Consider the following 16,927-nt stretch of genomic DNA (forward strand, 5'->3'; position numbering starts at 1 on the left):
ACAGAAGCATTCTTTTTTTTATAATGTCGTTGGTTTCAAGCGTATGGCACTCGAAGGTTGCAGCTAAAAACCGGCGTCAGGTGGTCAGTGTACCTCTACTGTCTGGTCATTTGATAATATAATTTTTCTATTAAATTATATAACTTTTACTATTGTTTGTTACAGTTTGCAACCAATTTGCTCGTAGCGTCGTGGCTATGCTGGGAGCGGTGGCACCAGATTCGTTCGACACCTTGCATTCTTATGCCAACACGTTCCAGATGCCTTTTGTGACTCCATGGTTCCCTGAAAAGGTATTTATAATACTTACAAGAATCAACAGAAATACATACATGGCACGCCTGACAGTTGCTAAGAGAATTCTAAAACATATGAATCGTGGTAAATTATTACTACTTCGGTCATTGGTTATTAATTTCAAGAACACTCAAGTAAATTTAAGAAATAAGACCCTCATTTCTCGATTTTTTTAAGTAGGAAAAGCAATGCTATACCCTGATTAAATAAAATTAATCATAAGGCTTTAGGCTTTCCACATAGCTGACAGGGCCCTTATTTTGCTGATTTATTTTATTTTGCTGATTGTATGTAGTTTAGCCAATGGTCTAACAGCCAAGAGCCTTGACCAACACCTCGTGAGCCGATCGTTAAGCGGCTGGATCAAGGCAGTGCTTCTTGATCCGGCGAGTATTGTGAGGAGGTTTCTGTCACTGGGGCCCTAGCCACCTTTTTTATGTTTATACTTTTTGTATGTGTATTTATACAAATATAAAATAACTGTTTGCTTCGAAAGTAAAATGCAAAAATTCAAAGTAAGCAACGGTTAAGAAAACCGACGTTTATGTTGTCGATCAACTTGGGCCCCCTAGTGCTTGTTCGCGTTGAAAAACGCGGTCGCAGCTGTGGCTCGACGGCACAGCAGTTTCGTGATTTTTATCTTCCACTTTAGGTATGAGTTTTCGGGTAACAATAAATTATCGTCGTCCATATTCTCAAGGTTTGATATCACGTCCCACTCGCGCAAACGCCTGGCGGCTACTGTAAGTACGTAATCTTTACTACTTCGCGCCCGTGCATTCCAACGTGAACACTTGAAACGTAAATGTTTGATATTTCGAGAATGAGGATAGACATATTTCGCATACAAAATAAAATAAAGTTTTGTTCCAACAATTACAGCCCTACATCAATTTACATTTTTTAAACAGACAGGATGATATATTGTAGTCTATCTATGAAAGCACCTGTTTTTCCAAAAGCATCACAGAGCAATTTCCGGCGCAGAAACTTTCATCAAGAAAATTGACACTTCACAAACTGAGTGCTTAGAAAGTCATTATATCGTTTGACCCTTCTCCGCATCGTCGCTAGGTATATTTTTTTATTAAAGGTAAACTGTTCTTGGTTTAGAAAGTGTTATATAAATATGGAATAATTACAGTGTCTTTTGCACTGAGGCCATGATCCATGCCGCAAAGGCAACTTCGTGTACCCAGTTTAAAGTAGTAGGTGAACAATATTGTCATTTATTTTTTTACATTTTTTCTTACATAAAAATCAACATTCTCAAATAACAAAAAATATATAAAAAACTGATACCTACCGACATCGAAAATATTATCTACCTATTTGCAAACATTGTTTGAGTGACGGAGCGTGACATGGCGGTGTAGCCACATGATGCGACTGGCCTTAGACGTCCTGAGTCATTCTTCTTATAGTCGTTTCTTATCCATAGGAACATTACTTAAGTCACGAAATAAAGACAGGATGTATTTTTAAGTTCCACTTCATTATTTAAGTTTTATTGATTGATCGAACAAACATGTAAATAATGCATTGTTAATATTTTCTTAAATTTTACGTAAAAATTATTGTCGACATACCTAACGCTAAAGTATTTTATATCAAAACCGTATAAGTAGGTTTCCCAAAGGCTTTGAGAACAAAAACTTATACAAAGAGCCTCACACGGTCTATAGTTAAGCGACTGTGCCAAAGCTTGAGCAACTAAATGATTCAAGGACTGCTACTACACTTAAACTTTCAGTTCCGCATACTTAAGAAACACGCCAGTTTAGTTTTTCAAGGGTTTCTGAAACGATTGAATTGTTACTTGAGAACTTATGCTTCAGGTTCGCGAAAAATGCCTTGTCAATTTATCTAAAGTTCCTACATTTACTATTAACTGTAAGTATCGCTCCAAGCGGTGTTGTTGATTTTTTTGTGTTTTTTCATCGTCAAACGATCTACGTCATTGAAACGTCAAAACGAAAATTTCATATTCATCATATCATATTATTTTTTGATATATTTTAATAAAAATTAAAAATAGAAATATGCTACTTGAAATAGAATAATAATAAAATAATAATTAAAACCAAGTAAGCAAAATATAAAATACCACTTACCAATATTTTCGAATTGCTGCTTCACTTATAAATACTTTTCACACACCAGTTTTAGAGAGCATACATGCAGAACAATTCTGGAATCGTATAAGAGAAACGGTTGATTTATAGTAATCTATTCCCCACAACTTCTAGCGGAATGAGAAAAGATAGCCATGGATAGACATGGAAAAATATTAGCTAAACTAGAGTCGATCGATTGGTGGATAGAAAATAGCCCTTTGCCGAGTGAAGTAGCTGTAAAGGTTATAAATCTACTACTCAAACAACAGGAAGATGAAGTAAAAACATACAGGTCAATCAATTAGTCTAAAGCCAACATAAAGTGGGACCTACCGATAATACAAAGACAGATGGTCAGAACTAACCACCCATAGTTGATCTACCACCTAATCTGAGAACAGCAACATTGACAGAGGTCTTATTTCCAGAGCTCACAATTCCAGATTCAAGAATAGGAACACAAGAAGTAGAAAGTGTGAAAGAAGCATTTGATATTCACATGGAAGATAGGATAGGATTGGCTAGACAAATCCGTGTGTTGTTGAATGCAATGGATCCCAGAGAAAGATATTTGCCAATACTTCCTAATTCTGGGGACAAATTAATACGAAGCATGCGATGTTACATAATAATTTTGTAATGAGTAATATAGAGGTATTGAACATGGATATAAATACGTCCTGGGAGCGAATATTAGAAAAGAGCGGTTGATTATTTGGACATCATTAGTGGCAAGAATTCATTAGAGCATGTTTGGTTGAAAGCATTGTTTGAAAGAGGATCCACATTAGAGTGCAAAAAAGATGGTTTAACCACTTGTCCTATGCCTTCCGACTGTAGAGAGGCCACTATAGGTAACATGGTAGATTGTGAAATTAGAGTGCTACAAGGGATTCAAATGGTTAGTTTCAAGTATGATGACATTAAGGGGAAATTCACACATAATGGATCATGGCTATTAGAGATATCATGCAATTTTACAACGAATAGGGAGTTCCTATCTATGTTAATGGGAGTAGGAACATACATAAAGTATCGATACACTGAAACCACCACCATGTTGAGATACGAGGATCGAAACAAAAGATTTATTATTGTACTTTAAGTTTAATATAAAGAAAGAGCACATTCTGGCACATTGTTATCTCACGGAATAAGGACAAGAGAGAGACCACAGACAATAAATATCAGTATAAGTTTTCAAACCACAGATAATAAATTTACTAATTACAACACATACAAAGTGCCCACTCTCTTTTAAGAATGTTGATTTCGAAGATGTTTAATTGTAGGTACGATAATTATTGTTTTGTATTTACCAATGGCTCTAAAGATGTTCATGGAGTTGGCGCAGCATTTTTGATGCCCAGACAAACGCTGGTATTAAATTTAAATTGTGCAATGAGAAAAACAAAACTTAGAATCCATTTAAAACAGTGCTAGTTTTTTATTAGAATAGTTTTTAATTAAAATGTAAATATTTGTAGGTATATTTGGTTAATTCGCCCTAACAGAGTAATGTATACCTAGGACAAGGATGCATATCTGTAACAGTATACATTTTACAATAAATAAATAATTAATGAAATACCCGTGCTATTGTATATGCACCAATGAATATGATTGGTGGATATCAATCGCATCCAGTAGCAGCGTAGCATAGCAATCTCCGGTGAAACAGCCGCCTAAACGCTGTTAAAAGCTATGGATAAAGTAAACATCGAAGACTGGATAATCGAGTGGCTAATCTACTATAGTAAGCAAAATATAAAATACCACCGTAAATTCGAAGAAACAGCGTTTTCAATAACCATTATTCAACAATATGTCAGTGCTCTGATACCAAATTCGAAGAAGTAAAACAACAACAACACAACCACTAATTGGAGTCTCCGGACATAACCTACATTGGCCCCAGCTTCCAGTGGCCAGGCAACATAGGACCGTTTAGACGCCGGGGGGCGGCAGAAAAGTTTTTACATTTAATTGTTTCAATGAACGATGGCAGTAGCGACGCGGCGACGCCGGAAGCAGTGCGTGTGAACCTTCCACATCGGCTGAGACCTCAGTAAGATGCACCTTCTGTTCCCTGGCAAGTTTAAAGGAGAAAGGGGCCTGAAGATACACTTCGGCAAAGTCCACAAGTCGCAGAGTCTACCTCAGTACCCCTTGACCGCTCAAGTTACACCTCAATAAACCATCCCCTCTGGAACTCTTTATCAAAATTAAAAAGTAACACCCCCATACTTAAAAGAGTGCCCAGGGGTGCAAGGTGGTCTGTTGCGTCAAGTCTGGCCCGATGCGTCCGCCTTGAAGCCCAGGAAAATTCAGAAAGCGCCTGGGAACAGTTGCTTACCTACCGTATCCTACACGTTGACAAAACTCAGATCAATAAAAAATCCCTAACCAAGCAAATAAAACTAAATTGTAGCCTTTCGACCTCCATTTTCATCCCAGACACTTCACTAAATTCAAAATTCACATCCAAGGACTTGTGTCAATATGTAGAGAATAAATTAAGAGAGGGTGACATAAGGGGTGCTGCTAGGAGCCTTTTCAGCAGCGATGTGGTGGCGCCGTACTCTCCAGAAACACTTGCCGCTCTGGAGAGTAAACACCCGCTAAAAAGTGAGGTCACCCGCTCCTGCGGATGACCTCACTTTCCCCGACCCTCCAGATCTAAATTCCGACCACCTCACCGTTACAGCCCAACAAGTAGCTGGAGCTATAGCTTCCTTCAGGACCGGCTCTGCCGGCAGCCTCAACGGCCTGAGCCCTCAACATCTGAAGGATCTTGTAGACTCAGGCGCTGGGGAAGCTGGTGAGTAACTTTTGAGGGAACTTACGGCTCTAGTGAATCTTATGCTCTCCGGGAGTGTGAAAAATGCTGTCGTGGACGTGCTTTACAGAGCCAACTTACGTGCGTAAAAAGGACGGCGGCATTCGTCCCATTGTCATAGGATGTACTTACAGGCGTATGGCAGCCAAAATTTGTTGCAAGCTCTGTCATGACGTGCTTGCTAACAAACAGCCCCTGCAACTCGGATTTGGTTCGAAAGGGGGCTGTGAGGCTGCTATACATGCCTTCTCCACATTTTTAGATTCAAAAAAAGGTGAGGTCATCTTTAAGGTTGACATAAAGAATGCTTTTAATTCTGTTAACAGGAACACCTTGTTGGCCGAGGCTAAAAAAGAATTATCAGAAATTTATAGTTACCTTTGGCAATGCTACAGGCACCCTTGTAAATTATTATACAAGGACCATGTTTTGGAATCTGCAGTTGGATGCCAACAGGCTGATCCTCGCGGGCCGGTCATTTTCAGTTTGGCTATTCACCCCATAATAGAGAAACTAAATTCAAAATTTAACGCTTGGTATTTGGATGACGGGACCCTAAGAGGTGATAGAGAAACTGTTTACCAAGATCTCACATTCCTAAAGAAACATTCTAAAAGAAAAACTTCATTCGATTGGACTGGACCTTAATTCATCAAAATTTTTGTTCCTGACGTCCCGGTCAGACAGACAATTCAAGGTCATAAGCATCTCAAATTAAAATTCTGGAAGAAAAAAAATAAAAATGCTTGCAAACGATAGATAACATATCTGCGTATATGTAATCTGGGGCCAAGTCTCGAACCAAGTAGGTAAACCCGTACTATCCTTGTTTAGCAGCCATAGGCCGCTATTTCTATTCCCTACATCCTCTATGTGGTTAAAGCTCAAGGTTCCTTAGAATAAGCTTATCGCTCAATATAATTATAATAAGTATATTAATTTAAAAATATATAATATATATACCACCTACCAGCCTGCTCCGACTTCCGGTACCTTGGTTCACTCGTCCCAAGTGACGGTGAGCTGGACAGGGACGTTACGCATCGGATCAATTCTGGATGGATGAAGTGGCGACAGGTAACTAGCACTATCTGTGACCCACGGATGCCCCTCAAACTGAAGGGCAAAATCCACAAATCCGTCATAAGCCCTGTCGTCCTGTATGGATCAGAGTGTTGGGCATTGAAAAAGAAGCATGAGAAGAGTGCATGTAGCAGAGATGAGAATGTTGAGATGGATGTGTGGGGTTACCAGAATGGACAAAGTGAGGAATGAGTATATCAGAGGAAGCCTAAAAGTAGCGCCAGTGACAGAGAAAATTAGAGGTCAGCGTTTGTCGTGGTATGGGCATGTGATGAGACGGTGTGAAACGCATGCTACAAAGAGTGTGCTAAGTATGAATGTGGAGGGATGGAGAGGCAGAGGTAGACCGAGGAAAAGATGGATTGATTGCCTGAAAGAAGACATGAAGCAGAAAGGAGTGGATGTAAGTATGTCGTCTGACAGAGAGGAGGAGGAAAATATTGCAAAGAGAACTAACATGACTGTTTTACATATGCTTTCGTTGGGATTTTATTTACAACTAACATTACTGTGGTTCTGCTTCAAGTGTCTCCTAACCTATATGCCATGTTAACCACACTTGTTACAAAATACATACGGCTGTATATGTGTGTGTAAAATGTAAACCTACTCATATTCTGAAAGAATAAAGTCTGAATGCGAGGGCCAATCTCTGAACTCTGAACAGCATTGCAGAAGTTATTGAAACATTTTTTTAATAAGCTACGGAAGTTCTGAAAAGAACCTTGTTATTCTGAAGATTGAAACCACGTTCGAATTTAACTGCCAATAGTTTCAATAATTGCGAACGAAGTCCTGCGCATTCCCAGAGCAGAGATAAGTTTACGTTCATCTCTATAACAAATTAGCTTTTGCCCGCGACTTCGTTCGCGTGGAATAGTGGCATCGGGCAGATTTTTGGTTTGATCAATAGATAGGCTCTGTATGTCCGGAATAAATTGTATTTTTTATTTTTATTTTTTGTAATAAAAACTATCCTATGTCTTTCTCCTGGCTCTAAACTACTTCCCTGCCAGTTTTCAGCTAAATCGGTTCAGCCGTTCTTGAGTTATAAGTGGAGTAACTAACACGACTTTCTTTTATACAGGGTTACTGGTAAGTAGACCGCATCCTTTCAGGAGGTGATAGTATAGGTCAATACGAACAAATTTGACCCTGGGATACACTGGGCAAAAGTTAACCCGTTTCAAGATAATCGAATTTTAAGATCTTTTCTTTACAAGTCGTCTAGGTACACGTATACATTTTTATTACTAGTTAAAAGTCTCGTTTTTGCGGATTTTTGTGTGTTTTGTGGCTTTTTGGATAGCTAGATAAATGTAGATGTTTTTAAAGTATTCTGCACAAAAAAATGAAGAGTAATATTTTTGAGAAAATATCGACAAAAAAAGTAATTGCTGTTCGCTATAATTTCCTCTGTGATTTGTACAGTTTTATGGTTTGTTATTATGAAATGATTCATCTTCTATCCAAAAACACACAAAAATCCACAAAAACGAGACTTTTGACTAATAATGAAAATTTATACGTGTACCTAGACGACTGATCTTGAAATTCGATTATCTCGAAACGGGTTAACTTTTGTCCAGTGTCTCCCAGGGTCAAATTTGTCCGTATTGACCTATACTATCACCTCCTGAAAGGATGCGGTCTACTTACCAGTAACCCTGTATACACTCAGCGGCACGGAATCTGGCCCAAGCACATTTGAGCCTTATAACCATTATTTAAATGAAAAATCTGAATTTTTATTTTAAAATTGTTTAATTTACTCATTTTCCAAAAGAAAATGACTAACAAACAACAGAATTGTGAGGATTTTCATTAAGTTTCATTGAGTTAGAAAACAGAGCCCTTTACCGCAATAATCACCATAAACTTTTTAAATTCTAAATTTTTAATAAAACAGAAAGTTATCGAATTTTAATAATGGGTGTTTCTTGCTCTTGATCTGATGACTGCCTGCATGCGATCTGGCATGCTCTGGATGATGTTTTTTATCTCCACCTGAGAGATCCTCTCAGGCAGCACCAGCGCGGTTTTCAGTTCACTAAGAGTCCGTGGTGGGTTACGACTTGCTTGGACCTGTCTTTTAAGCATGTTCCAGACATGTTATACAGGATTCATGGCTGGGTTTCTTGCAGGCCAGTCCAATTTTTGAATACCGACCTCGAACAAGTAATCGGTTACGCAAAGAGCTGCGTGAGGTCGAGCATTGTCCTGCATTATACGAAATTCTTCACTTCCTATGAATCCCTGACAGGGTAAAACATGATTTTGAAGGATCTCTTCAATATACCGCACTGTTGTCAATCGACTTTCGAAAACCAATAATTCAGAACGGGCTTCTGAACTCATTCTTCGCCAAACCAAGGTGGACCCACCATGAAAACCAACTGTTTGCTTGGTAGTGGTGGGAAGAAACCATTCTCCGCGCTTTCTCCATTCACATTCACGGCCGTCTGGAGCTCTTAAGACGACTCTGCATTCATCGGTCCATAAAATTTTACTCCATTGGTCATGCGTCTAATTTGCATGTCTCTTGCAAACCTACGTCTGGCTATGCGATAGAGCGGGAGAAGTTCCGGGCCTCGAGTTGGTCTTCGAGCACGCAGATCCTCCATCCTTCTTCTTATTGTGCGCTTACGGACGTTGACTTCACTTGCTGTTTGCAAAGGCTGGCGTATCTCTAACGCAGTGGGAAACCGATTTTTCATTATTGCACGTACGATAAATCGGTCGTCGTGCGCCGACGAACACCTTACACCCCACTTTCTGGTCTTCTTGTGTAAAGGCCAGTCTGGTCATACATTTTCTATGCATATCTTTAACTTGTACGCGGTGCACTTAAAGTTTCAACCATCTTCCGCTGCTTCCGCCCTTGACGTCTTAGCAACACCACTTGAGCAACTTGAGCAGCAGTGAGGGTAATTTTCAGATCAAATTGTGAAAAAAAGAGAAACAAAAAACTATCATAATCATAATTTTTTTTGGAACGTGCTTAGTACTTCAGCAATTTCTATCTGAATTTAAACTTAACTTTCTGCTTTGTGTTCCAACAACGGAATCTGTTTCTAGTGTTACAAAAGTTAAACAGACACACATTTTTCTGTATTTTAATTAACAATTACGAGAGGACTAACAATATGTCATATGAAATTAGAATTTGCAACAGCTATCCGAGCTGATATCTACTTGTACTTGTTTGAGCCAAATTCCGTGCCGCTGAGTGTATATAGATAATATCTGAGGTGCTCTTGTTGTTTTGCTAATTAGCTTCTGTCGATATAAGCGTAACAAAAGAATATATCTGAATTACTTCCACGATTATATATAAGTACCTATATTTGAATGACACGAATACTATTTTTGTGTAGATACTTACATACAAAAAGTGGAATAATAACATAATTGTTTTTAAGATTGAGAATTTTTTTTGGCAGGACACGCAAGTTTACAACTTTTATACTTGGTGTCCACAGGTGATCCCGCCTTCTTCAGGTCTCAACGACTACGCAGTGAGTATGCGCCCGGACTACCACCGCGCCGTGATGGCCACGATAACGCATTACGGATGGAAAAACGTCATCTACATCTACGATTCTCATGATGGTAAGTTCTACCCATACAAAACAACTAACAACTAGGTAATACCAAATCAGCAAAACGGCTAATAGGTAAGAAAATACAATAAACATAATAAAAATATGTATAAAATAAAATTATCCGAGAATTACTCTTAAAACTTCATGCAGACCCGCAAACTATTTATAATATATACTATATCTATCTTTAAAACTACAAGTTACTACTCGTATTATGATCGCATTTGTATTCTCGACTGTTAAAAGTATAAGACGGGTAAATATTACGCCTTTATCCCTCAAAGAACAAAAAAGGAAAAAAATTTGAGTCTCGCCTCCGGAATTTTAATTCAAGGCGAGGGGTGAAATATTTTAAACTCTCCTCTTCGAATAATGAGTGCAGTATTAACAATAATGAGTTGATTTTATTATATTCATGACACGTTGAGTTAATTTAGTCATACGTCGTATATTTGTTTCATTGCGTATTCTAATTAGATATTCTTTACTCTTTTCTTTTTGATGATTGTAACGAAATACTTATAAAGTACTAGCTTCCACTCGCGGCTTCGCCCGCGTGGGGTGTTGTCAAAAAGCCTATGTGTTAATCCAGGGTATCACGTATCTACATACCAAATTTCATCCAAATCGATAGAGCCGTTTTTGCGTGAAAGAATAACAAACATACAGACATTCATTCTCACAAACTTTCGCATTTATAATATTATATATAATACCTATACATATATTAAGAAGGACTAAGTAAGATGAAGACTTACTTCATGACCAAAGACTTGTTAAAAAACCACGTCCTCGGAATTATAATACAATATATAGATAGGGTGACTGGTAATTAGTGACCGAGGTTTTTGTCTCTGGGACCCCAGCCACCGGTAGCTTGAACGCCGTTCCTGATGCTGGCGTACATAGCCGATAGAACACAAAAAGTTGGCAGGACTGGAACAACCTTAGCAAAAAAAGTTATGTAATAAAAATCTATATGTACGAGTGTATCTACATATAATAAAGATACAAATAAGTACAAAACAACAACATGTCAATATGCATATAAACACGCATAAATACGATTTTTAGAGACGCGTAGTCACGGATCTGATGCGACGTAAAATTCATTTTATGTCACAGTCACAGGATCACCTCAGAAAAAGGAGCACTTTGCAAACGGAAAACCCCATTTACATATAAAATGTGGTTGAGTACGTACGTATACTGATAGCTATGAATACGCACGCTCACTAAGGAAACTGTTTGGGTTATTTTACCAATAGATTTTATTTGGTACTCCGCTTTTGGTATCACTAATATAACTTATCATTTTAAAAACTGATGTCTTATTGGTATAATATTTACAATCTACGATACGATTTTTTTTATTCAGATAGATCATAGCGAAACTTGTAAAAGCCAAATGAGAGACTTAACAACAAAAGTTCACCTTAACGCGAGCAAAGCTAAGAGAAAATAAAAATGAGAAAGACATTAAAGCAAGTGCGGATGTCGTGGCAGGGGCCGAGAGTCGCGGGCGCCGGATGCTGTGCAGATGCTAAAGAGGTACGATATGAAAACCAGATTTTACAAAAGAAATAACAGCACTGAAGATACTTTCATTAAGAATGGATACGTTTATAAGCATCGGGGTGTCATATTTGATGGGGTTTTGGATATCTGAAGAACGGAAATAAATTCGAGATTGTATTCATGACGAAAACGGAAGACAGATCGATCAGATGTCGATCCAAAAAACACCCTCTTCATAACGCCAGTTACAGCCAACTCAACACTTTGCTTGGATTGAAATATATTCACTTTTTGTGACAACTGTAATTTCGTGTGTGAAAAATGAAATGACTGAGTTTAATACCCACGGTCTCGGAAACCCCATATAACATAGTTTTTGTATTTTTTTACTCAATAATATTTTATGTTAGGTATATATTTAGTTTCACAACAATTAATAATTATGTGATTCATTAAAAATATATATTTTTTACTATTAATTTACAAAGATACCATACCTATGTTTATAATATAGCAGCATGTGTTAGAAGTATTTATTTTGATTACCTTTATAATCAATTAATAATTACCATTTATTTTGTATGTTTTTTTTTATATAAATTCAATCCGAAATTTAAAGTGTTGTTAAAAATTGTATTTTTATATCGAAAAGTTTAAAATCTGGTAAACATACTTCATTATTATAAGTCTAAAAACAAATTCATTATTTTGGACTAAGTCTTGAATTTTAAGCTAAAAATATGATTTTATTAGTAGTTATTTGTAAATAATGATCTAAAAAGTTTGCGTTGTGAATAGTGGGGGTAATTGTATAAAAAGCGTTGTTTGGCCTGGACAAGGGGACTTGTTGTTAGTCAACCGTCGAGGACAGACGTGACTTTGTACCAAGTGGCTGAATAAATTATAGATAAGTATATTTGTTTAAATATATTTATTGTTGCTATATTTGTGAAATAAACTAGTTTGTACAATAAAACTGTACTCTTTAATTTATAGATTTAACAAAAAACACAACTTGACCTAATTTAATAATATTATTTTAAAACTTCAGTTTCCCTCATTTAAGAATCCTCTGAATACCTAACTTCTATCACATGCATGGATAAATTAGAACTATCAGGGAAGTCATCATAATTCGAAAGCGCTATATTTGAAGGTACACTTCTCATAGAAAACCAAGACGTATTATATTTGTAGTTTATTGTGCTCAGGGCCAAGACAATATTATTGTAATGTGAACAAAACTACTGATATAGTCACAAAATATTGATTTATTATTACAAATAAAGTTGAACAGGACTTGGCTTCTATGCGATCTCAAAACTTTTTACGGTGGAGGAATTGCGTAGAGGATTGGCTTTTTTTACATTTAATGTTTTTGGTGGGATCTAATTTATTTTTTGTAGGTATCTTTCTTCTCTAAGTATGTAACAAATTAAATTAACTTACATGCAACTAACTAAATATATAACAAACTAAATATGTACACCTCTAAAGTAGCACGTAAACAACATTTTTTTTAAATAAAGTAAAAAATTTCGAAATTGACGAATTTTTGAATCGAATATCTTTAAGAATAAAAGAGATTTATTTCAGAGGTAGATGGCGCAATCACATGAAATTATTAGTTTTTTTTAAGTACTACTTATACTAAGCTATGTAACGAAACCATAGCGCGATTTAGACCAGGACAACGCCATCTATCGAGCGAGCATGGAGTATTTATCGCACTGCATTATAGTTCGGCCATTCAGAGAATGCGTTCCTGACACGTCGCGATTGAACTGACGACGTAACTTTGCAATGGCGTTGCAGTTACGATAAAAATATTTTTGCTGGTTGTTTACCGTTTTAACAATTGAGGAGCATTAAAACAACATTATTATATCAATAATCAATGAATGTTATTACGTCGTCAGTTCAATCGCGACGTGTCAGGAACGCATTCTCTGAATGGCCGAACTATAATATGAAAGATTTTATCATTATTCATTTCATTTTAACCTAGCTTTTTTATTCATATGTATGTATATTTAATACATAATAACAATATACCACACTACGTAACAATAAAACAAATAGTAACATTTTGTACATAAATAAATAACAAAGTTATCAATGCAGTCAAAATTCATACACAATGTTCTTGAAAAACCGCAAATATAAATTTGTTTCCTATTTTTTTATTAAGTTTTAAGGTTTTTATAATTTTCCCTTTATATGTAGCTAATAACCTATATTGGTGCCAAATTTGAAGGTTCTAAGTTTGCTAGAAGTACCTTAGACTTTTGATGATCGGTCAGTGAGTCAGTGACAAAATGGTGTAACTTTGATCGCTCATAACTCGTAAACTATTTATTCAAATGTCTTGTAATTTTGAGACTGAGCTTGTTCTATTACTCTTGGTCATCGAAAACCTAAACTCCTAGCTTTGTTCACATGGAAGATACAGGGGGCTGAAATAGCCGCGAAACGCTCCGAGAAAAGATGGTACGGCCGTGCCCGCTTTGCTCGAGTCTTGGCTGGGGCACTGCCGTGCCCTCAGATAACGTTGGGAAAACATATTTAAATATTTTACTGATCCAACCATAATCAAAAATAACTAAATAGAATTATTATCTTTGTGACCGACTTTATCAGACACAAAAAGAATTTTATGAATATGTTACAGCCATAGTGATTAAATAGATATTATTCATAATGACTGGTTATTATATATCGGGTGTGTCGTTCATAATCACATTAAATGAAATGCGTTAATATACTAGTTAATATATGTCCATTAACACAAAGAAAAAAGAAAAATACGTAAAAATAAAAAAATGAATTTTTCAAACAAAGAAAATAGAATAAAAATGTGCGAAAATTAGGCGATTATCACACTGCCCCGCATGATGCAGCGTAGTGCGTGGATGCGTTTTTTTCTGTTGCTTGTAAATATCTCCGTTTGTATGGAAAACACGCATAGTCCAACACACTGAAAATGCATCCACGCGCGTTCATGCGGATCACGCGCACACACCCGGAGAAACACGCACCCCCGCGCGTAGGTGCGGGGCGAGACCCAAGGTATGGCACACTGAATCACGCAGTGCCGCGCGTGATTTTGAATGGGCGTGACGTGTATATTTGAAAATGGAACTCGATGAGAGCCGCTGTGCGTGAATTTACAAAACGCACCTACGCGCGTGATTGCGCAAAAAACCCGCACGATGATGCAGATCTGCACTCCCGCAGGAACGCGCGTAGGTGCGTCGACACGCAAGATGCAGCGTGATGCGGGGCAGTGTGAAAACCACCTTAGAACACCATATAAAAGTCAGTCATTACAAACAACTGTAATTCTCCCTTGAAAACTGACAGCTGTCAACTGATCAAAACATTCGATACTCCTAACTTTATCTCTGCTTTACACATGATGTTGTAACGGCCAGTTTCTTCATCAAAAGTTAAAGTTAAAGTAATGTCTAAAGTAAAAGTAACGGTCAAATTCGTTTTTTCAAGGCTAATGTGACAGCAAAACTAATAGAAAAATTGAATTTAACCGTTACTTTTACTTTAGACATTACTTTAGCCATAACTTTAACTTTTGATGAAGAAACTGGCCGTAAATTATAAAAACGAAAAATGACTCCTGTGGCTAAACCACTGAATGGATTAGGTTATTTTTTTTACAATTCGCCATATAATATCATAAAGTATATGCGGTAGAATTTAATGTGATTGTGAACGACACACCCGATATATGTGTCAATCATCACTTTACCTAAATTGAGTAGACATTATGAATAATGGCTAGATAATATATATCATATCCAGATTTATTACTTTGGCTGTAACAAATGTATGAAATAATACCAAGAACCTTCTAACCACCAAACGAGAAACAAAATGAAATAAAATGTCATCTAAGTTGTGGTCCATATATTACCTGATATATGTATATGTATTACGCAATGTAAAAGTAAGGAAGAGTGCGTAAGAGGAAATAAGACCAAACTGAAAACTCCCCGACATGAGCTTACGGACCTTGTCTATGAAAAGTTATAATCTGTAATACCTTTCCAAGAGGTAGTTTGGTTTATAAAACTTTTTCAGTTTTTCTGAAGTGCCATTGAGCCAAGCCGGCACATGAAGGACGTCAACAGGGGGGACCCTGTGTAAAATATTTCGAATAAATGTCGAATATTTTAGGAAAGTTACAAAGTAACGCATAATATAAATAAATTCCGCGCGTATTTTAGTGGCAATGCCTACCTGTGTTGTTAGGTGTATCTTATAGGATTTCACTGTTGAAATGACTTGGCATGGGTATACTGACTCGACATTTACACTGTCCAATGAAAGCAAAAATGGTTTATTTGTTTACCGCTCATTCAGTGCGCGTCGTATTATCACATTCATCGTTACCATTATCGATGTCAATTACAGTTGCACAATGAATATCAATAGTCTGCACTTATGTTCAGTTATAAATTTAAGCTCAGCGCAGAGGCATGTTGATTTACGCAACATGATATCAATTGTTTCCTTTGTTCTCATGTACGTACCCATTATTAGGCAAAATCACATTCAGTCATTTGCGGTGGGAATGCAAAGCAACCCCAGCTCGACCGGCAACAATGCCCCCTCAGAAGGCAATAACGCCATCTCCCTGCTGGCTCAATGCCTCTTTGCCTATTTATCGTGCGCTCTTTTCCCCAGTAAAGTCGGAAGCTTTAGACTTATTCTTATTGCACGGGGAAAGTCTGTTCAAGTGAACATTAATATATAATGTCGGGACACCTTTTCACACACGGTCGGTTAGCCCCATGGTAAGTTATTAATTAACTTGTGTTATGGGTGCTAACACAACTGATAAACTACATATAGCTACACATATACATATTTATAAATACATATTGTTACACCCAGACCACGGCCAACAAGCATGCTCATCACACAAATGTCGACCGAGCCGGGAATCGAACCCGGGACCTCAGGTTCGGCAGTCCGGCATGGTGACCATTGCGCCATCGAGGTATATATATATATAGTCCTCCTTATCGTTTTCGATAACGGCGACCTATGGCAAGTTCACCTCCTAGCATGAGCCCTGATGTGACTGGCGAAACCGAGTTTGGATTTAAAGACCCGGTCGCAAGTGCTGCAGAATAACTGACCCGCACTATTGAGAGTATAGTTGTATGAAGGCTTAGGTCTCTCTTTTCGTAACTGGCGCTTTTCGTCTAAAGCCTCGAGTCTTTTTTCTTCGAATAACTTGACGTTTTCATAGATCGTTTTGCGCCAAGATGACCTATTTAAGGCAAGCCTCTCCCAATCTGTAGGGTGGATACCGCACGCTTTCAGATGTCTTTTGAACACGTCCTTGTAGCGAAGATATTGTCCTCCTTGCTTGCGTTTGCCTTCTGCCATCTCGGAATAGAAGATCGCTTTAGGTAGACGGTGGTTGTCCATGCGAAGGACGT

The 16,927-nt window shown here is 37.4% G+C and overlaps 1 protein-coding gene across 1 annotated transcript in view; it reads left to right on the top strand.

Annotated features, from left to right (window-relative positions):
• LOC124645266 (glutamate receptor 1-like) overlaps positions 1–16,927 on the top strand; it is a 58,892-nt gene that overhangs the window by 19,838 nt on the left and 22,127 nt on the right. The window contains exons 2-3 of the mRNA XM_047185063.1: positions 166–293; positions 9,819–9,948. Of these exons, the coding sequence (XP_047041019.1) occupies positions 166–293; positions 9,819–9,948 (258 nt within the window). The remainder of the gene's footprint in view (positions 1–165; positions 294–9,818; positions 9,949–16,927) is intronic.

Source organism: Helicoverpa zea, chromosome 31 (assembly GCF_022581195.2).
Source record: "Helicoverpa zea isolate HzStark_Cry1AcR chromosome 31, ilHelZeax1.1, whole genome shotgun sequence".
NCBI classification, from domain to species: Eukaryota; Metazoa; Arthropoda; class Insecta; order Lepidoptera; family Noctuidae; genus Helicoverpa; species Helicoverpa zea.